This window comes from Ambystoma mexicanum, chromosome 9 (assembly GCF_040938575.1).
Source record: "Ambystoma mexicanum isolate Mex_15411 chromosome 9, UKY_AmexF1_1, whole genome shotgun sequence".
In the NCBI taxonomy this organism is placed as follows: Eukaryota; Metazoa; Chordata; class Amphibia; order Caudata; family Ambystomatidae; genus Ambystoma; species Ambystoma mexicanum.
In genome coordinates this window covers 836,589,834-836,612,773 of record NC_090931.1, presented here as the reverse complement: position 1 = coordinate 836,612,773, position 22,940 = coordinate 836,589,834, and the positions used below count along the sequence as shown (strand labels likewise).

The 22,940-nt window shown below is 44.1% G+C and overlaps 1 protein-coding gene across 21 annotated transcripts in view; it reads right to left on the bottom strand.

Annotated features, from left to right (window-relative positions):
* The window catches only part of UNC80 (unc-80 homolog, NALCN channel complex subunit), a 3,486,058-nt gene that overhangs the window by 496,095 nt on the left and 2,967,023 nt on the right, over positions 1 to 22,940 (bottom strand). For all 21 annotated transcript variants that reach the window (XM_069615884.1, XM_069615886.1, XM_069615890.1 and 18 more), the window contains 2 exons: positions 11,910 to 12,033; positions 9,919 to 10,125 (listed from right to left, as the gene is read on the bottom strand). In XM_069615884.1, coding sequence (XP_069471985.1) covers positions 9,919 to 10,125; positions 11,910 to 12,033 — 331 coding nt within the window. The remainder of the gene's footprint in view (positions 1 to 9,918; positions 10,126 to 11,909; positions 12,034 to 22,940) is intronic.

Below are 22,940 nucleotides of genomic sequence, written 5' to 3'. Positions count from 1 at the left end.
TTGGCCCTTCAGCATCACTGAGCGAGGGCGAACTACGGTGCCTTCATCCAACAAGTGACAGGAGTGTGCACCCACGGCATGCGAACACTCTGCGGGAGGCCAACACCCACCGTCCTTGGTCCCTGGTGGGTTTATGCCTGAAAGGGGTTTGAATAAACTCCCTTGAAATCAGTTTTTGGTTAGAGTGTTTGGTTGCTAGAGTTGGTATCAGCGTTTCATTCTTGGGTATGGAGGCGGCTTCGCTATCACGTGTTAGATCCGGTGGTTCCCTAGTTAACAGTGGTGGTCGGATGGGGCTGACTGGGACAACGTACAATGTTGGGTCTTAGCCATTAGGGATTGAGGAGCTTTAAAGTGGGGTCCTGGAACATACATGAGGGCAATAGTACAGATAAGGTCCGTAAAATGCTTCTGTACTTGAGGCGGCACGATGTGGGTGTTGCATTTATTCAAGAAATTCACTCGATAGGTCTCATCAAGGGTAAATGGGCATCACAATGGGGCTGCCACAGATATTCCTCTTCCTATTCCTCTCACGCAAGGGGGTCGCCATCTTTATACACAAATCCCTTTGATTTTGCTTGAAGGAGGTGCGTAGGGATCAGGAGGGCAGGGTGCTTCTGGTCCTGGGATGTATTGAGGGGATCAGGGTACTACATACTCCCTGAATATCGATGAGCCGGAGTTCTATGATGGGTCACCTCACAACACTCTCCGACCTTGGACTCTGTGATCTTATGGGGGGGCGGACTTTAACACAGTTCTAGATGGAGACATGGACTCATCCATGGTGGGGAGCAAGCAGCAATCCAAATCCAGTCAGAAGATTATAGACATGTGTGCCCTATACAACCTCATAGACATATGTCAAATACAACATGCGAAGGTGAGGGATTACACTTTCCACTTTAGGGTACATGGGACGGCTTCTCGCATTGATATGCTTCTCTTGTTTAAACAATCGAATCTGTGCATGAGAGGCTGTGAAATATTTCCGTGGACCATCTTAGACCACTCCTCAGTCATCTTGGAGTGTAGTATTACCGGAGCAGCGGCGGGAGGGGCCAGATAGCGATTTAAAGCCATTTCACTCCAGGACCCTGTTGTTCGGGAACAGGTTGGAACCGAAATAGGTGCATTTTTTATAATCAATGAGGACACTGTTGAATCCCTGGACACATTGTTGGAAGCTTTCAAGTGTTGGATTCGTGGGATTTGCCTCTTCAAGGAGGCGAGTGTCCTGAGGATAATTAGGAAGGACCTTTGCAAGTAATGCAGCCCAGCTTAAGACCCTGGAGCAAACATTCCAAGAGACGAGCGGTAGTAGTATACTGGCAGATATTAGGAAGGGACTGGACGGGTTTCAATGCAAGCAGGGCGGTCCAATTTCTGTGCAGGTCGTATCAGATTAGACAATAGGGGGAGAGATAGAAGACAGGAGCGTTTCTGACTCGAATGTTATCAGTGGAAACACAGCCAGCTTATATTGACTACATAAGGGATGACCACAGGGAATATGTGTTTGAGGCGACTGATATAGGGAGGGAGTTCCATAAATCCTATAGTGGACTATATTCTTCAAGAGCGGCCCTTACGCAGCTGCAGATTTGGCAATATCTGGAAGAGATAGAATTATACTGGCTGTCCCCGAAGCAGAAGGCATATCTGGATCGGAATTGTCCCTAAAAGAAACTATGACGGTGATTAAGGGCTTACCTGGCTCTAAATCCCAGGGCCAGATGGGCTACCCACTGAGTTTTATAAAGCATATGGACATATAGTTACTCCGCATCTCCTTCAAATGTATCAGCAATCCATCGAAAAGGGTACCTTTCCTCCCATGGTGAGGGATGCTACTATAACAGTGGTACCCAAGGCCAGCAAACCGCCGGAGGAATACTCCTTGTACCGCCTATATCTTAATTAATGTAGATAGCAACATTTTTGCCAAGCTCTTAGCTAATAGGTTCGCACCCCTCATGCAAAATCTCATCATTGCAGACCAGTCAGGGTTTATCCCTGAGAGGAACACCTTGTATGGGTTGAGGAGATTCTTCAGCCTTCTCAAGGCGCTGGAGCAGGATGATCTGGTTATTGCAGTATTATTGGACGTCGAGAAGGCTTTTGTCTCGGTTGAGTGGCCATTCCTGTTACAGACCCTCAGGAAAATGGGCTTTGGCTCTGGGTTCCTATGATGTTTATTGGTGCTCTATGCATCCAAAACGGCGAGGGTGCTGACTAACAGACACTATCAGATAGTCTCAAGTTGGGAAGAAGGACGTGCCAGGGTTGACCCATCTCCCTGCTTCTATTCGTCCTTGCTATTGAAGCGTTAGCAGGTTTATTGCGGGAATCACATATTATTAGAGGGATTCAACTATTTTCCCACAAAATTATCATCTCGCTTTATGCAGATGATATGTTATTATTCCTGAAAAACCAAAGACAAACTTGCACCAGGTAATATGACAAGTGATCCGCTTCTGGGAATTGTCAGGTCTTAAAACGAACTGTACTAAGTCAGTGATTTACCCACTGACCGCCGCAGTAGAGCCCTTTGTAGAGTACGGGTTCAAATTGGAGCTCGTTAACACCAGATATTTAGGAATACAGGTGGCCAGAGACCCAGATACACTATTTAGGGAAAATGATGGTAGGGCATTACAGAAATTACAGAACCAGACCCTGCAGTGGCAAGGGCTACCACTTTCGACCATCAGTCGGATAGCGGTAATTAAAATGGTAGTCCTCCACAGTTTTAATACCTATTTCAAAACATTCCACTGATTCTTCCCCAATGCTTCTTTAAACAGTTGAGAGGGATCCTTATAAATTTCATATGGGCCGGTAAAACACGAGAGTCCAATGGAACGTGTTGATCCAGCCCTACTCAAATGGAGGATTGATTCTCCCAGATTTTGAACGATATTACTGGGCGTTACATGCACATTCTTTCACGTACTGGTATAAAACGCTCCCTTGTAGGCCTCAAGTGCTGATCGAGAGGGCTTTAGCAGCGCCGGATTTATGCTGCTCAGTTATTCTAGGGGACAAAGGATTCAGAAGGGTGGGAATAGTGTCCAGTACTTGTGCGGCCTGGAGTAAGATTGCAAACAAATTAGGTACCATACAACTATACACCCTGTTGCTCCCACCTAAGTTTTTCTGGGGAATAGGTGTCACATGGGAAAAGTCTTAATTGACAAATTGGGCATTGCAGTGCTGGGGTTTCTTTGTTGATGGCACGTTTCTGAGTCTAGAGGCCTTTAAGGGGAGAAAAGCGGCCACCTCACTTGATATTTGTATGCACTTTTGAATCCGGAACAGATTTTAAGGCGTTCTTTCCCTCGTTCCTGTACCAGCTAAGCACATTTCCGTTATTTCACGAGGTAATCGCGGCCCAGGGCAACGGGAGACTGGTTTCATGGATTTATGGTAAATTGATGTCCACGATTTCCGCATTTATGGGACACATCATAACAGAGATGGGAGATGGCACTTAATAGAGGAATAGAAGATGAAGCATGGAAATATATTAGGAATCAGATCTGCTATGTTTCGCTTAATGCAAGGTGTAAACAAATCCATTTTAATGATATGCGTTAAACCTATTTCACAGCTGCTAGACTGCATGGTTACTATCCCGAAGACTCAGGCGAATGTCCATGATGTAAGGTTGAGAGGGCTCCCTTTGTGCACATGGCATGGGAGTGTCCTCTGGTAGAGGGATTCTGAGGGAGGTGCTTGAAACAATCTCGGATATACTAAAAGACCCACTGGTGGAACTGTTGGGATTGACATTATGCTTGCCTAGGTGTGCCAGATGTTTGGCAGGCCTCCTGTTGATACTGGCACAAAGGAGAGTAGCCATGGTTGGTGGAAGGGGCCGCTTCCGACCAAGGCCCAGTGGATGAAGGACAATGCATATTGTCACGACTTTGACATAACCTATATACGAACACTGCCTCTTCATGCTCGCCCCCCGGATCTATGTGGACTTTATGTTCAGTTTTTGTTATCCAACCCTCAGAACCTCGCTTTGAGTGATCACTAATAGATATGGTTGTGGAATTTGGGAAGCAAGACCGGAAATTGTTTGTACACATGAGGCAATGTTTGGGCAGCACGCTGACCCTTTATGAGAATGTAACGTTTGTTTTTGCTGCAAAACCAATAAACAAAGTTTCAACAAAAAAACGTGGGAGAAATCAAAGCTTTGAAGGCCGGGCCACCCCAGCCGCTGCTGCCACAGTCCGCTATCCTCTAGAGGCCCCCTGCCACTTCCAGGGTGTGAGAAATGCCTCTGCCCCCGCCCCTGCCTGGGTTGCAGGAGCTGAGCTTTCCTGCCAAAGGGGACATATTGCCTGTTTCCTCTACCCCTTGAGGCAAAGTCGAAGGCAGGTTTAGCCGGCTGCTGAACAGCTAGGCCCAGAGACTTGGGGGCAAGATTTGAGAACTTAAACTTTTCCAAGGACTCGTCAGCCTTAGGGCCAAATAGATTCTCACCATCAAAGGCAAAGTCCAGTAACTTGTTCGGTACGTTGGGCGAGACTGCTGACGTGCGCAGATACGCCTGTCTCCTCAAGACAGTCGCTGGCCCCAAAGACCTTCCGATGCAGTCCTCGACGTCCAAGCCCGTCTGCAACGGCTGCCGGGCCACCTCTTGACCATCATCCACAATTCCCAGAAATCCCTCCTGCATGTGCCCCTCGAGAATGTAGTGAGAGGCTTCCCCGATAGCCTTCCACAAGCCAAATGTGTACCTGCAAAAGCGCAGGACGAATTAACTCCCTTAAGGGCCATACTGCCTGAAGAAAACACCTTTTTGGCTAGGGTGTGAACTTTCTTCCCTTCCCTATCCATAGGGTGTATAGAGGTGGATTTGGCTGGCCTGGTGTTAACAGTTGGCGCTTGTACCACCAAGCCCACAGGCGTTGGATGAGTAGAGAGATAAACTGGGTCGCCCCTTACCGGCCTATATTTTTTGTGAATTCGGAATTCACTGGAGGAGTGGTGCATGGCCTCTGCCATAAAATGGCGATTAAGTCGACAATAGCCACATTAAAGGGCATGGCCCTCTCTGTAGACCAGTGGTCTTCAAATCTTTTAGCACTGGGCCCCCCCACTGCCCCAAGTTGAATGTGGGCAGGCCGGGGCACCCCAAAAATGCCAAGTGGACAGTAAGTCCAAATGGCTATGAACTATCGCACGCCGTCACCGGACTCTACTCCCAGTATAGTCCCTGGGCTCCCCCACATGCCCCCATCACAGACTCTGGCTTCCTTCATCCCACTCTTGGCCCAGTCCCTGTGCACTCCCCACCTCATCTATGAGAGATGTCCAGTAAAAATATACCATCCCTGTCCCCTGGGCCCCACAGTGCCTAACACAATCAACATGATTATGTGTGTATGCAAGGCGCTGGGGGGCCAAGGGGGAAAGCATGGTATTTTTGACTGGATATCTATGATAGTTATCAAGTAAAGAAATACCATCCCGGTCCCCTGGGCTTCACAGCACCTCAGAAGGAGAGCTGATTTTGGAAGGTGGGTAGGGAGGTTGTGCAACAAAGGCATTTTTTTGTTGTTGAAAGTATGAGTCGTGCACATTGAAACACACAAACCAGTCATGCAATGCCAGGAGGACCTTGAACATGTTCTTCTCAAAGGAATTTATTGAGGAAACTCAGTACTAAGATGGGTTAGTCCTCCACCCTTCTTTGGTACCAGGAAGTAATGGGAATGCCAACCTTTTTGGGCTTCCACTGATATAACAATTTGCACTGCTCCCTTCAGAAAAGGCTGAGTGAATTACTGAAGTAGGAGCTGTTCCAGAGGAAGCAAGGGCAAAAAGCTGGAAAAAACGCAGGCAATTGCCTATACCTGCAAACATTAGGACCCATCTGTCTCTGTCTGTGGTGATTTTGTGCCATGCCTGCGAAATCGAATTGTGCCTAACACCCTAGATGTGAATCGTGGTATGTCGGTAAAAGTATGAATATGTTACGTTTTAAAGTTCATAATGGCGCATCCGAAGGTACTAATGACAAATATTTAGGATTAGTTGAGCCCCTTACCTGGTAGACTGAAATGTTTGATGGGGCTGTTGGGTTTGTTGCTGCTGCAAAATTCCTCTGACTTTTGGAGGGAAGTAGTAAAGCTTGTACCAAGCTTTTCCTGAGGAGAATGTGAAGGCAGGTGAGGAATTCAGCAAGCACAAGGATTTTGTAGTTAGTCATGAAGTTTTAAAACTTTCAAGACTAGAGTCATCAAAGGACACGTCCAAATACATTTCCTGTACTTGAGCCACAAGTTAGCAGTTCTGGTGCATGAATCCCTTGTCATTATTGCAGAAGTGCCTGTAGACCTTCCTACGCAATCTGTGGCATCTATCCATTCGGGGAAGATGTGTTGCTCTGTCTTTCCTGTCAGCAACCAGCTATTTGAAAGCATCCTGAATATCAGAGGCTACATGATCTCTAGCCAATTCAGCTGCCTCCCATTAGGGATGAGTACATATAGGAAGCATAGAAGACACATTTAGTGTTTGCAGACCCAAACTGGTTCAACAGTCTTCCCATACCAAGCATCAATTTTCTTAAACCTCTCTGTCAAGAAGAGTGGTAGGAGAGGTGGTGGGCCTGAATCCTGCTGTGGCAGAAAGAACTATGAGGCTCTCTGGTGAGCAATGCACCTTTAGAAAAATAGGGTCTGATGGATTTGCTCTTGTGTTTGGACTAGTTATATGTCTATTTATGGGACAGAAGCAGCTCTCTTCCAAACCAGTAAGATCCTGTCTGTGAGAGCGGCACTAAAGTGCAGCAGAGGAGCCTTAGGATACTTTGGTTCTAGAAGGTTTTCAATTGTGCTGGTATCCAACCGCTAGCAGGGTGCCAGCAATACCAGAATGGCAATAGCTCTTTTAAGTAAAAAGGCCGTAGAGTCTGGTTTAGTGCCAGACGATTCTATGATACTGTGGAAGTATCCGATCTGGCCCGGGAGAATAGCTCAGATGCCACACGTTTGTCTTGGAAGCAAGACAACACAGAGTAACACAGGTCAAAATCCTGGTCACGTGCTTGGAGACTAGGCTCCGGCACTAAGTGTGTTATAAAAGATTAATTAATCAGCAAGCTGTTCTAAGCTCATTATGAAGCTGGCAAATAACTTTCTCCGACTGATATCTAGCAATTCTTCAGGAAGGTATGCACCACTCTGGGATGAACTAATTTAAAAATAAAAATGGATGTCCTTCTCATCATCGTCATATGATTGGAAAATGACCCTAGATCTCTGAAATTGAGTCAATCTATCATGACATAAATTAAACGGTCATTAAAGGTATCAAAGTCCCCAATTAGGTTGATTTGGGAATGAGCCAGAACCACAGCAGCAGGCTGTGCCTGCCTCAGGCGGTGGAGCCTGAGCTGATGGCTGCAGTGTCGGAGGCTCACACATCAGTAGTTTTGGCGCTGGTTGCCTCAAAATGCCACACTCTTTTATGAAGGCTTACTCAGTGCTGGTGTCAACTGCTTTAACGTCTCATGCAGGCCTGAGTTCTTAGGCATGTGACAGTTGGAATTTCCATGCTCATCTCACTGTCATGAGGAGCAGCTGTTGTCACAGAAGCCAGCATAGCTTGTTCAAACAATTTAAACATTGCATGCTGAAAAGATTCTCAGACTTCCACAGTGGAAGAGGATGTTGGGAAGGTAGGGTGGTCTTACGCGTACATTTTGAACAGAGTCTTGGAACTTCTTTCCTTGATGAAGGATGAGTGAATTCAGGAGGATGATGACCCATTACAAGAGTGATGTGCTCACCATTGTATTCCCTTTTTTCCTCTATCCTCACTACAATCTCGATTTTCTGAAAACAGTGTTTGTGGAATTGTCTTAGGTATAGAAGGAGTACCAAAATGTTTTGGGGGGGTTACGTGTTAGCATTGTATCAGTGACTAAAACATGTTCCTTCGTGCAACTGCAGGAAAAAGAAACTGAAAGGATGACATTGCTTTCATCATGGGATGGTGCCAATGAGCTGTCATGTAGCCGCCTTGCAGCTGCACAACACCACCTGGTAGCTGAGAAATCTTTCCAGAGCACAACGCACCTAAGGCATATTTCATAAGACAAGGAATCTGTGGGAGGAATGTATCTATTAGAACTAGTATTACTATTCCTGATAAATACTTCCCTATACTTTTAAGGTGGTGCATTATGACCTGAGATTCATGGAGAGGCTCTGGCCCATATCAACTTCAGGTAGCCCTTCACCCGGCTGGTAGGCCTCACTGGTCCACAGAGCCCCCTCTGAGGGCTAAATTACAACTGGTCAATGTGACTTCATTACAGGGGAAAAGTGGGAAAGACTGGTAGTTGGCAGGGAAAACTGATTCCAAAGAGAGCTCTTCTTTAGGGTAGGTAAAATATTGGCTAATTTGAAACAGTCTGGACGAATCCATTAGTCAACAAGAGGTGTAGGAGGCTGGAGAGCTGGGAAAAGCTGAGGGGTGCTATATCTTTGACATTTAAGGAGCAGAGGAGTCGGCCAGGACCCATATCAGGTTGGCAGCACAGAAAGTGGGAATCAACTCAGTGAGTGAGGTTGGTGAGATGAATCAAAGGCAGGATAGAAAAGGCGTGAGAGAGGGAGGGAAAGAGGAGGGAGGTAGAGAAGGGCTGTAAGGGTGTCACAGATCTTAGAGTCCTTGAATGAGAAGTTGAGTAAAAAGTCATTAACTGAAAGGGAGGAGCACAAACAGTTTGGGAGTGGAGTGTCCAGCATGGAGGGATGGCTATTGGTGGTGTTGACCATTGTGCATCACAGCTTTACGATAACACTGCAGTGCAGATAAAGACAGTGACATTAAGGATGGGTATGATGTGGCTATATTTACTCACTCTCAAAATATTATACAAGCCCTAGAATGGGAATGCTTCTCGGGGGAATGAGTGCAAATGGAGGAATAGCATTGCTTCCATCAGGCATGGATAAAACCAAGGTTTGAACAATAGTCCGAATCATGGACAGCTAAGTGAGGTTTATCCTACATTGATAAGGACATGGTTTTGTGATAACAGAGATATGAGCTTTGACATTTAAACTGTCAATAGTAAAACTCAAAGGTTCAACAGAAGACGGCAATGTGAGGCAACACACCGAAAATAGATAGTGAGGAAAGACAGCACTGTATCAGAAGGGAAGTGCATGTGTTGGATAGCATGAGAACCTTAAGACTGGTAGGAATGTAATAACGTTATCTGAAATCTAATCTTACATGACACAGAGGCAGTACCTGATGGATGTATACACAATAATACCACATCCCCTAACAGTTACACAACTGGGGACAGGTTGTTCTCATGGGGCGCCCTACACAACAGTGAAAGAGGGCCTCCCTGTAGGATCTCATCTAGATACACTTAGTTTGTCTTGATAAAGACAAATTAGACCTCTATAGGATACGGCCAACAATCCTAGGCTGGGGAACAAAAAGGAAATAAGTATCCGTATTCAACCATGTCAGATGTCACCAAGAGATCAAGGAACATGCATAGGTAAGTGGGTGCATGTTTTCATCCCCCATCTATAGGGTGACTATGTCAGGGCAACACTAAAGTCAAAAACTGTTCGACAGTAAAAGAGAATATTGTGGAATAGCAATTAAGAAAGAGGTTTATGTGCTGCACAACATTCAAGTATCTTCACTTAAAGGGCAAACCCGTAAGCGGCAGGTAATTGCTTTGATAACCTTAACTTAGCCATATCACTAGACGGGTTCTACCAAACATTGCTTTTACTTGACAATAAAACAGTTCTGTGATAAGTAAGCCACATGGCATACGCCCTGAACTCAGCTCTGAAAAGAACCCAGTTTGTTATTTTGGGAGTGCAATTCCCTATCTCTTTGTCTCACCCAAGTAAGCAGCCTGGCTGGTGGACTCAGCTAGCCCCTCTCTGCGCAATTCCTTTCCGGTATCCCCAGGCGTGGAGCAATGTGCCGGCGAGCTCTCCAACATGAAGTTTTTACTACGAGATGTGCTGATGATGCGAGGGGGCAAAAGGATGTTAATCACGGTTTGAAGTAGCAGAAAGACCTCGGGTTGCTCAAGCCAGGGACTGTCTGAGGTGGACAAAAAAGAAGAAACATATAAGCGAGAAAGAAACACTGCCTTTTATTTGACATAGGTGCTAAATGGAGGCCAGTAGAATTATGAAACAGTGCTATGCACAGAACAGTTAAAACTCTGCTGTCGTGGCACACCAATAACAAATGATGCCTTCTACCTCCAGGTATCAAATTCACAAAACTTTACTTTGCAGCCCTCTATTATTTCTTAGCAGTATTTTTCCAAATGTACTGCTCATTTCATAATTTCTTTTCTTGTAGGTAGACTGCAAACAATAGGTGCTTTGCTAAACTATACATCATTTCATGAAGGTCCAATTGGGTTCATTGCGGAATCAACTCACAAAATGGAAAGGTTTTGGTAAATCATCTAATGTATGCGTTACCCAGTTGTTTTGTCTATTTAAAGTTCACAACAGTTTAGATATTGTTAACTTTCACTTCATGCCCTCTCTTTTGTTCTTTATAATAACTTCACTTTATATATTTAGATACTAATTGTTGGGAAATAATTGCTTTCATAGTTAAGATGGGGCTTTAGAATTAATGTATGTGTAAGAGCACATTAACAGTACGATAAAGGTTTCATCCATGCAGCTCAGTGAATGTCATGGGTATTTCCTTTTATTAAACTTCATATTAGGTGTTTATTGGATCAATTGCAATTCACACCTTACACCAACAAACCCTAAGAAAATTAGTTACAAGTCTGACAGCTCTACCCAGCCTCATCATACAATCAAGTAGCAAACAATTTGTGTTGAAGTTAGGGCTAATCCTACATAAAATTATGTTTTGCAAATGAGAACCCATTCCAGGTAATCTGTGTGGCATTGACTCTGTTCCTGAACTTTGGAAGAGCTGATAGAATGTGTTTGTTTCAGTGAATGGAAAGGTGTTTAACAGCATTTTTGGGTATTCAACGCTACCTTTACCAAAATGCTGACAACTTTCCTACAAGTACACTTCACCTTTGTGGCCATAATATTCTTTACTATAGGAACATAAAAAGGGCATCTGGCAAGGTTCACATCTACCCAAGGACCTTATTGGACACATTAAAATTAAATAGAAAACAAATGTAAACTTAAAAGTGCAAAAACAAAAATGTACTTGTCTCCTGTTCAACTGTGCACCTGCCGTGATGAACTTTTTGGCCACAGTATACTTCTATGATGTGATTTATTTTTCCCCTGTATGTTGTACTCAGTGCTTGCTTGGATGTGTGATGCAGGAATGTTTTATGTGTGCAATGTTGAGTGTGTCAGCTACCAAATGCTCTTAGAGTTACAGTTGAGGAGAGGCTGCTGTGAGAGAGGAAGTGCCAGTGGATGCATTTGCTACTGCTTATTTAGTCTGGACTATCCTGTTCCTACAGCATATTTAACGACAACAATGAAGACCCCCTTTTCTAGTTGAGGCTTCTGATCCCACATCTGCTTTCATACAGTGACCATTGAGAAAAAAAACATCTTGTACTGAAAGCATAACAATTAGGTCAACATGGTAAAAAGTGGACATTTGGCCAAAGATGGGAAATATAGGCAGAGATTAAACCGATAACAGTAGTTTTAGAGAGTTCAAGTGTAACTGGAATGAGGTAGGACGGTGGTTGAACATTGACATTTATACAGGCACCCTTGATAACTGTACTCAGGTGTTCGTATTTATTTGATGGCGTGCAACACTTTTCTGGAGTATAGGCAACTAAGACTACAGGAAATAGAAGTCTGCCATTTTAAATGTTCTCTACTCTTGTTTTCATAACTCGATCAAACCTTTGCTTCCAGATCCTACTGTGAGCACAAATGGAATCAGCAGGTTGAGAAGCATTCCTTCCCTTCTCTCTTGATTGGTGAAAGGAGAGATCACATGGCTTAATGGAAAGTCTTCTTTTAAGGCCTGCGAATTGACAAGAAAACATGAGTATCAGTTGGAAAATGCTAATAGATAGTATTGCAAGATTTTGTAAAGTGACTCAAACATTAAAACATTACTTATTATTTTAAATGAAAAGGTAAATGTTATTCAAAATAGTACATTCTTTACTTATAGCCCTTAGTCCCCTTTGTGCCAAAATTACTGTAGGTCATTAGGTCCCAGGACCCAGATTAGAAGACTACTCACCCATTAACATTAACAAAAAAAGTGGTGCAAGCGGGGTACACATGAACATCTTCAGGCTGTGCCCCCGTCAAACACCATCTGCCTCCCTGTACCTCATAACCTTTAACTCCATAATTGACATGATATAGAAAATGAAAGCAGTTAGGGAGTGGGTTTGTCTAGAGGAAGTGGAGCTGAGAACAATCAATACAACAGTTACTTCAACAGGTTGTGCTCATAGGAACCCCCAATATCCTTCCTTTCAGATTCATGGGAATATTTGAAAGGATAAATCAATACAGTGGAATGGAAACTATTTCATGAGCCCATTAACCAACAAGTGTTTTCAGTGTAGCTTGCCTGAATTGAGAAATATAACTTGAGCTTATTACACCCATTAAGTAGGGTTAACAGAATGCGTATGGAGTAGCCATAAAAGTAATGAAAGGGAACAAAGGCAGTTTGGGATTTGCAGCTTGGTGGTAAATCATAAAGATGCAGAACACAATGTGCCTGCTGTATCTATGGAGGCCTCTTAGCTTGTTTTTCCAGATACATCATCAGCAAAAGTAACAACCAACATCTTTGAACACCTAATATCCTGAGCCCTGTCAAGGTACAAATTCATAGCCCTATGCATGTCATGCCCGCAATAATATCTCTCAGCATCTAAACGATGATAGATCTCCTGAATTACATTGCAGATTGAAATAGATTTTAGTTAAAAAAAAAAGAAGAGATGTATCTTGAAACCAGCCTGTCTTTTTGAATGACTGTGTAAGGTTCTGAAAAGGAAATAACTTGTAGCTCACATATTCTTCCGGTTGCTACCAGGAAGCTTTGTTAAATATTACCACTTTGAAATCACTGTTAGCCATGGTACAAATGGTTTGATGGCGAGAACAGATGATTGGCCATCTCACACAGGGCATGGTTGTATCTGACCAGTAAAAAGTCTGCAATTGAGGCTCTGTGTGCCAGGATAACAGAGGAAAACATCATCTTCCCCAGCAAGTGCAATATCTTCTAGTTTCTATGTGGTTGAAGGGCCCGAAAGAAAATAGGATGTTATTTGGCTGAAGATGCCTTAATTACCAGGCTCTCTGCTGTGTGAGTGGTCTTTCAGAACGTCGGGACACAGCCGACTTATGTGTCCTGGCCATAGTCTTGTTGGTAGCTGGTGCGGAGGAAGGTATCTGAAAAATTGGCAAACTGTGTTCTGTAAAGTTTGCATTAAATGGAATAAACTCTGCATCATTAGTGGCAGCTCAAGAAGCTTTCTTATTGCATTGAACATGAACACTGCTCTGCCATCTGCATATTGTGTGCCTGCCATAGCTATATATAACTATGTGGGTGGCAAGTGAGGTGAGAACTCCAAACTACAGACACTCTGCAGGTTCAAAAAAGGTCCATGCATCTGTACATGTCAGGGCATCATATTGTCAGTTCTGACTCTTTACAAGTGTTCTGGCCTTCAAACGGATTCACAGAAGAGGGGATTTGTAAATTGGAATCAAATACAGCCTGAAACCATTTTATGGACCTGTTTAGCCCTGTTCTCCTCGTAAGAGATCCTGACATGCTTTGGATTCTTAGGAAGCCTGTAACAGTACTTGAACCAAAGGAGACTCCACTGCCGTTGCCAGCCTGGTGTCACCCACAGTGATGATGCAGGTAAGTGGCCCCTAAAGGGACTCCTTTGCTGGCTATGTGCACCAAGACAAGACTGAAGTACAGTGGGCAGTATCTTCCACTGAAAGAATGACATGGGCAACATCTGGTGCCATCTTGGAGAAGACCTCCAGCATCTTCTCCCTAAATTGTTCAAACTGATTGTGGTGCTTCTGCGTATGCAGCATCCCCAGCACCGGGATATTCTTTAATGAGGAAGGAAAGAAGGGTTTCTTATCTGTTTGCTCTGCAGTCAGGCATTAGTCCAACTTTGAGCCATGGTGGTTCTCAGAGAAGTCAATGGAATGAAACTGCTTTCTCTTCTTCTTGCGCTGCATGGAGTTATGGTGGCGCTCTTCCTACAAGACTGCTACCATGGGGACACCTCCCACTAGCTCTATGCTAGGCAGCAACTCCAATACCTCTCAATGTTTCCTTTGGGGATATCATGAAGTCTCTACCTGCACTGCCACCCTCCTACCCCCGCCCTAATGGCCTTCCCCAGCATGCTGAATCTATGTTTACAACATGAAGAATGATTTTCCAGCCTAAGACACCGCATACAAAACACGCCTGCCTGAGGCACTTCATAGTCAGTGAAAAGGTTATCATGATGAGAATGATTTTGTGGAGAAACAGGTAAGGGGGAAAAAACAATACAAAGTGTATTTTATCGTGATAAACTTAAGATAATAATACACTATATAGCACAAAGAAATACAATGCCACTGGGTTTTATCATTAAAAACACACAATCTATCCTGTTTACTGGATGCCACAATAAAACCGCACTTTCTTTGCACAAAATGCACACTGGTTTGCACATAAAAGACAACCCCCTGTAGACACAAACATCCATCTTGCGAAACCAACCTGCACTTAAAGCACCATTATTAAGGGGTCACACTTCGAAATCATAGTCCGTTACTTCATCTATAGCCTTTATATCAATATAGAAAAGGGGGCTCCCTTGTACACTTTTAGCTACAACGTTTACAGTAAGGCTGGATAAATGCCCACATGTACCTGACCTGGACTGACCCCAAAGCAAAGTCTGCACTAACATTCCATCACACCAGTAACAAACCACTCAAAATTATCACAATACAGGATAACATAATCACACTTTGCCGTTGCATTCGAAAAGTTTTCAGTTTTTAAAGTGTAGCGATATCTTAATGTCTATTTTCAAAAAACATGTTCGTACTTCACCATCTGTGAATAATCCAATTAAGGTTCAGATGCTTTTAACATATTTTTCTATCCATTGGCTTACATGTTTTGATTTTCACTCTATTTCATTTCGAGCTGTTCATTTTAATCTAACAATTTTTTATCTAGAACATTCGGCCAGGTAATATAATAGTGATCCATGGTAATGGTCCTGATGATGGATATGCTAATTGCTGCCACAAATTCCTGATGTTTTGAAATCCCCTTCAGAAGTCTGCCCTGAAATGTTTTTCAACGGCCACCAGGTGGCGCCGCGTGACTACAAGACTGGCTCCTTCGGAAGCCAGAAGCGAGGTCATCCATACACATTCCACGAGCTGCAGAACGGTCACAGGCAAAACATTTTTTTATAAAATTGGAAACATTTTAATTGCTGAATATTTAAATGCTTCATTTAGCTGGGTAGGCGAGACGGTGATGAGAAATCTGGGGTAGGAGTTCACATAACAATCCCAAAGAACATTACTACAGCAAAGCTATTTGCTCTTCCAAAGGATGCATTCTCCCTAAAGATGTGTCATCTTATAAAAGACTCCCAAGAGCTATGTCACAAGATTTTATGGAGTTGCGAGAAGGACGAAAATGCGTCATCACATAAGAATGTTCTGCAGGAATGACCTGCCCCTCTAGCATCACCACCAGCCAGGGAATGCAGATGGTGGTGCTTGGGAAAAGTGTGTGGAGACACCCCTGCTGCAGCTTGCAAATATCCAGGCTGCGAACTGATGTCGTGATTATTTCGAATACGAACATTTTGAAGACGAAAATCTCGCATTCTAAATGTTCGTATTCAAAATAATCACCCCACTACTAAATGGGCTTTCAGCACCCCGCTCCCCCCACCTCCTTACTTACCTTTTGCCGGGAACACCTCGCTGCGTGCTGCCGAGTCCGTGCAGCGCCAGTACCCTTCACTTCCATGGATGGGAACCGGCACTGCAGGGTCCTTTTATATATATATATATATATATATATATATATATATATATATATATATATATATATATATATATTTTTTTTTTTTTTTTTATTTTTTTTTGTTGAACTTTTTTGTTTTGGATGCAGGGGATACCCCCGATTCCATTATAGCGAACAAAGGTGCAGGGGACACCCCCGCAACCTCCACATTCCTTGCTCACTATAATGAAACGGAATGGTTGAAATGCTCGGCATGTTCGGCTGTACGTAATTTTGGCACAGCCGAAATCCGAAAATGTCTACCATTCGTTTTTTATTTATAATATTTTGGGTCATTACCGCTGGGAACACCTCTTTGGATTGCAGTAGAAACCCCTTGGTGGAATGGACAGGCAGCACTTCTGTTACCTCCTTGTGAGCCAATTCATAGCATGTTTTGAAGCTTAGGCCAAACCACCTCGAGATGGTCTGCTTTGAACTGGCCCCCTCTTTCCTTGGATCTGTGAACCCTAAGAAAAGAGGATTGTCTAGGCAGTATCCATTGGTTCTCGATAGGAAGAATTTTAGTGCTCTTCTTGGGTTCAGCGTATGGAACCTCTCTGCTACGTTAAAAGGTTGAGGAGTAAGGAAGAACACTGGGAGATGAATGTTCTGCTTTCAGAGACTAGCTAGAAAAGATGGCCAGATGGAAAAAGCCTGTATCTCCAACACCCTTCAACCTGAAATAAGGTCTACGAGAGAGGCTACCTTGATAGAGAAAAGTCTAAAAAGATATGAGTGAATAGGTTCAAAATGAACCGCCATCAAGAAACTCTGAACCAAATTAAGCTCAAAAGGAGGGACGAACGACTAAGGGGTTTGTCGAGAATGTGTTCACGAGGCCCTTACGAATTGGAAGAGATAAATATAGGACTAATTAAGGCCTACTTATGAAAATACGAAGACTTGCTCTACAAGTTTTTCTGTGCCAACCTTTAAACCTAAATGTGTCCAACAACATCAAAAACTCAATACTGTGTTGGTGGAGCACAATAAGGGGTCACGCTATCTACATGGGGCCAACTTGTGGACTTGTGTTGGTGACAACCAGAGGCAGACTAGGTGAATGGGTGCCTCACAAATAGCATGACACCAAGAACAACATCATGGAGATTCAAATCTGTATACCTTAAACTCTCAAAAGCCAGGCATGCCGGTTCAATTTTCTGGCATTGGGGTGAATCACTCTGCTGCAAAGCGGAGTGAGAAGTTCCACGGGGCCCTTTCAGGAGAACATAGCAGCATATCCAGCAAGACTGACTACCATATCCTCCATATCCAGTCCACAGAAAGCAAGATCATGTTTGTTCTGCTTCAACTTCACTGGTACTAAGAGGGAGTGGGGGAATGCACTTACTACATCAAGCTCCCAGGGAATCACCCTGGGAGGAAACTCCATGGGGCAGTAGATCTTGCACTTCCTGTTGAAGGAAGTGAACAGCTTAATCTGGGAAGCCGCCACATGCAGAATAACTGCTCCACAATCTCCAGGAGTTGCTACTTAGGTTGTCTAAAGTTTACCAGTCTAATTTTCCGACCCTATTAAGAGGACTGTCTAAGGACTTAACATTGGGGGGGGGATCTCCCGGTTTGGCAGGACCAGTGCTGTTAAGATGAATCTGTTTCCCAAACTTTTATATTACTGCCTGGCGTTACAGTTGAGAGTTCCCGATGCTGAGCTGCTTACTCTGCAGAATAAGATCTTCCACTTCATTTGAGGCAAGGAGGGCGCAGGTCTCGATAAAGGTCTTGCTGAAATCACTGAAAGGGGCGGAGGGTTGGGTTTCCAGATGTCTTTTGGTAGAACATGACAGCGCAGGATTCCCATGCAATGGCCTGGGAGGGGAATGAAATATCATCCTAAATTAAAGGCCATTGATCGGGCAGAATTAGCTAGGCTCCCATAAGTTGAATCAAGGTAGGTTAGAGGGTCAGCATTGTTCCCACTGTTGATGTCTACTAAGCACACACTCTACTATCTGAAACAAGCACTGCATAGATAGGCTACTCGAGTGGGGATGGGCCCTCTTAGCCCCGTTTGGAACAACCCCGCCTTTCAACCGGGTTGTGAGGAAGCGAGGTTCAGGGCTTGGATTGCTGGGGAACAGGTAACCTTGCACCAGCTGTATATCGATGGTAGTCCATTGACCTTTATTGGATGCAAGCAGGTTTTATTTCTAAATGAATCAGAGCGGTTTCACTATACTAAATTACGTTACTGCGTCCCAACCATCAATGAGAGGGAGAGGAACTAGACCCCTAAGTCTTCTTGAACTTACAGTGCAGACGGGCGTCAACCAATCCAAAGTGTCGAAACTATATATTAGACGCCTTATGTGAAAACATCGTGTCACATTGGATTTAGATTTCCTATGTGAAAATATTATGTAACATTCGATTCAATCAAGTTGACGTCCCACATTAAAACATTGCTTTATTTTGTGGTTGAGATAAAATCAGTCACCTCTGTTACTAACTCTTCACTGGTGTTTCAAATGTATCTCAATTTTCAAATGTCAAAGTGGTGGAGTGCTTTTTGGATTTGTCTTCTCCAAAACGCAACAAAGAAATTACTTTGTTAAGGGTTCTGTACCGTGCATTTCTCCTGTGTTGACAGGTTTTAAAAAAAATGTTATGATATTAATTAAAATATGTGTTTTATAATTGTTCTGGTCAGTGTTTTACACAAATGAGATACATAGAATCTTTTTGTGATTTCTCTGTAGAGCTGCTTATATACAACACAAGTGTAGTAGGAGATAGGGTAGCTAGTGGTGATACTGTTCTTTTTGGTAATAGAAACTATATAAGCTACTCGGTACAGGGGATGTGAGAAACCTGAAGGTGTCTCACCCGCTAGTCCAGGGTAATCGGTCATCCAGGTGGCCAGGACATGGCCATCGCTTTTGGATTCCGAAAAAAAACAGGTCTCGACTCCTTTGGCTAAAGTTTCGAAGTCGTCTCATTCTTCTCAATCTGACTCCGCCGAAGGGAATGATTTTGCTAGGTTGGTCTCTAACCCTGATGGTCCCTCAATGGATGGTAACTGGGTACCAACAAAAAAAAGGCTCAGGATTGGGGGGGTTTAGGGCACTAGGTCTAATAAATGTAAAGGTTGGTCGATCTTTCAGTATTATTCGATCCCACTGTTGTATATTATAATGAGAGAGTCGGAGGGTATCTCAGAGTACTTGAGTTTTTAAGAACAAATCTTGTTGACCAGTCTGGATACGTAGTTGAGAAAGCAAAACCTCTTTTAGAGTGGATACACGGTCAAGGAGTTCAATGATTCTATTTTCCTGCATCAGGGCCTTCTGGGCCCAAGTCTCTTTTCCCATCAAAGTCTCTTGATTCATTGGGCCTGATGTACAAAACAAAATAGAAAGTTATTTTCTTCTTACAATTTTCTGATTCAGGTGTCTCACCCTGGATCCCCCTCAGCTGGGCTCAGATCCCTTTCAAAAACAAAAGTTCAACGTTGTATCCCCTCTTCCGGGGTTCAGATCCCCTTGTTACAAAAACAAAAGTTCAACGTTAGATCCCCCACTTCCAGGCTCAGATCCCCTTCTTTGCTTTGGCAGACTCACGGTTCATCCCTGTTCCCCCTCAGTCGGCTCAGATCCTTTCTTTGTATTCAATTAGTCTCTCTCAGCTGGGCTCGGACCAATTGCAGTTAATTTTACACTTATCAAAGTATACCGTTGCAGGACCACTTTGGTATAAAGCTCCTTTTTCACCATATATTTGCCATTCATTTGGATGCCTAACAAAGACCTCATAATGGGCGCCCATGTAGCGCCGGACCACTCTGTACACAGTATCTCATTTATGGCTTTCGAAGTCTTTTTTCATCTCTTTTATTTCAGCTCAATCCCCCACCCCCTTCCTGTTAGGCAGAATCCCGTGCAGTGCCCTTAGGGATCATACACACAATTAAGACTACAGGTGGCAATACAAGTTTTACCTTTGGTACAAGCCTGTACTACTATGTTAAAGTGGTAGCAGTAGCAGAGCAGCCAGGCTTATCTCAAGAGTATATGAGCAGAAGCACATATTACACAAAGGGACCACAATTACTGTGACTCAAGCAAACACTGACTCAAGGTTTCAGGTAAAAATATAAGTACATTTATTTTTAAACCATTTGTTATCAACACGACACTTCTATTAATTCAAAAACCACACATAAAATACACTACAACCAACCAATTCACTTTGTACGGTATTAATAAAGGTAAGTACCCTGTGTTTGAATGGACCAGTCTTATGAAACAAGACACGTTACCGTGAATACGATTGCGATCTCTTTTTGACTGTTCGTTCTACTTAATAAACGCGTATCCACGGCAAGAAATGCTACCGGGGTAAAAACACACTTAGCACCTGAGATACCCAGAGAGAGTTGGGGGCAAAAACCCTAGGCAATATTTTAGTTAGGCAGACAGAATCGAAGCACACTCATAGACAGATATTCAAGAGTCAAAGGGCTGGAGCCAGTGTCAAGTGGAATCGGGTTCCTGTTGTCGAGGATCACACAGTCGGACAGTTCACGATTCAACATAGCCAAGAGTACTTTGATATTGTCAATGGTCGCAAGCAAAAGTTATAAGAAGGAGGGAAGATCAAGGACTAGCCTTGGAGGAAGAGAAATAGGGATTCACCCAAATTCCTCAAGCAGGACACAGTACCTTTCTCAAACGATGAAGCTGGTGCCACGGCCGTTGTTCCTGGTAGTTCCCTGCAGATCCACGATTCCTGGAGCTTCGACATGAAGAAGGACGATGAGGTGGGTCTGCACCACTCAGGGAAGAGGCCGGCGACAGCGACGATGAATAAAAGGTGCGCTCCTTAAAAAGAACAGGAGAGGCTCTCCAGATGGCTATCCGGACCACTACAGCCGTGTGCATCGATTTTGATCACGAAGAGCATCCTCTGGCTGTAGAAGATGAGCTGGTTATCCCCACCAAGCTCAAGGGAAGAAGACTCCGGACTAGATCTCCTGTTAGTCGTTGAAGGGTAGATAGCTCAGGACTGCAGCAGGGCTTCACCGGTATGGGATAGTTGTAGCAGTCGACCTCTCCTCCGCTTCTCTTTGGTTCCTTGTAGTTCCAGTGACAAGACTCTGACTTCCAGCCCAAGAGACCTGTCTTTTATGCGAAAATCCCCCATTCACACAACCTGGCTGTCAATCACGCAGCAGGGGGGTTGTCCAGCCCGGACAACCACCTCAGCCAATCATGAATAAGTGCGACTTGGGTTTCCTAGGATACCCTGTGCAGGAGGTAACTACACCCCTCCCTCACATTCAGCCCTTCCAAGACACTCAGGTGCCTAGAGGAGGGCTTCTTGGCAGAAGCCCGCCAAAAGACATTGAACAAAGAAGGCAAACCTGGTTTGCTGCGCAAAGTAAAACACAAGAAGGAGTTTAACAAAAAGAAATGACAAATAAACCGCACCGGAGCCAAAAGAAAAGTATTTGGTCAAGCGGGTTTAAGCTCGAGGCTAATATAATAGCCTAATACAATACCACGTTTATATAGTATAATCGTGGTAAAAAAGTTAGGGTAGATACCACTGCCACCAGCCAAGTCTAAATGTTAAAAGAGCAAAACAATGCTCTAGGAGGTACAGATAAAAAGGGCTAAAGATTAACCCTTTCCAGTACTCCATGTAAAATGGGGTGTACTGGATCTGTGGTTAAACGACTAAGTAAAGTTAACGGCAACTTTACCCTTTTCTGGGGGACAGTAGTCAGCCTCAGAAATGGAGTTGGTGGGGAGTCTAAAAGACAACCCTGTGTCACGGCACTGAAGGTGCTATGTAACACACAAAAGAAGGGGGCTACTGAAGTGGTGTACTCCAGAGTCCACAATCACAAAAACAGATGAAATACACATGGCAAAACACAGGTAAGAGTGGGAAAAAGAGGTACACTCTTACCAAGTGGAAAAACAAACTCCAGAAATCCAGCAAAGCTGCTGGGGGACTCACTAGGTAAGGGAAATTAGCCATAGAATGAGAATTCGCCCTAACACTTCCCAACACAAACACTTTCTCATGGACAGTTCACCATGAGCGACAATGGACTAACACCAGAGCTGTATTACGTGACATGTCCCAACACCATGGTTAGGCAAGGTCAGGCAATTACTGATCCTTACACACACCTGACTCCCATCACATTTCCCCACACCGATAAAAGGCGGAGCATGAAAGCACACTCTGAGCGAGGAAAAGCACACAAGGAAGCAGCAGTTCCAAGATGGCAGTTTAACACAAGAAGAAAGGCAGCGATACCGGAGAGGATTGCAAGGAGGGAAGTGTCTTTGAACTCTAGAAACCGTTACTTTCATAAACCTTCTATTTTGAGAAGCCCAAGGCCGGGAACTGAAGCTGAACAAACCTACACTGTGCATGGAAGGTATCCTGTGTTGATAACCCAGATAGGGAGGAGAGATTGCCGCCGTGGTACTGTCCTTGGCTCCTACAACAAAGCTGCACTAGTAAAAGTAGCACAGCCGGTGATTTCGAAAGGCTGATACAAAACCAGTTTATGGTTGAACCAAGGTTGCAAGCAGCAACACTGTATGAAGAAATCCACAAAGAACAGTGTCTGAAGTGCATGGGAGGAGCGGCACGAACAAGTGGAAACCAAAGGAGTGAATGTACTTTGAAAGCCATAAATAAGATAACATGTACAGAGTAGTTGTCACGACCCTCGCCAAAAACCCCCTCTGGCAAACCCATTGGCCAGGTGGAGTCAGGACTCGGGCCTCTAGAGCCTGGCATCCTCTTCAAAAGCCCTCATGGGGCCAGTCCTGGCACCTATGGCGCCAGGC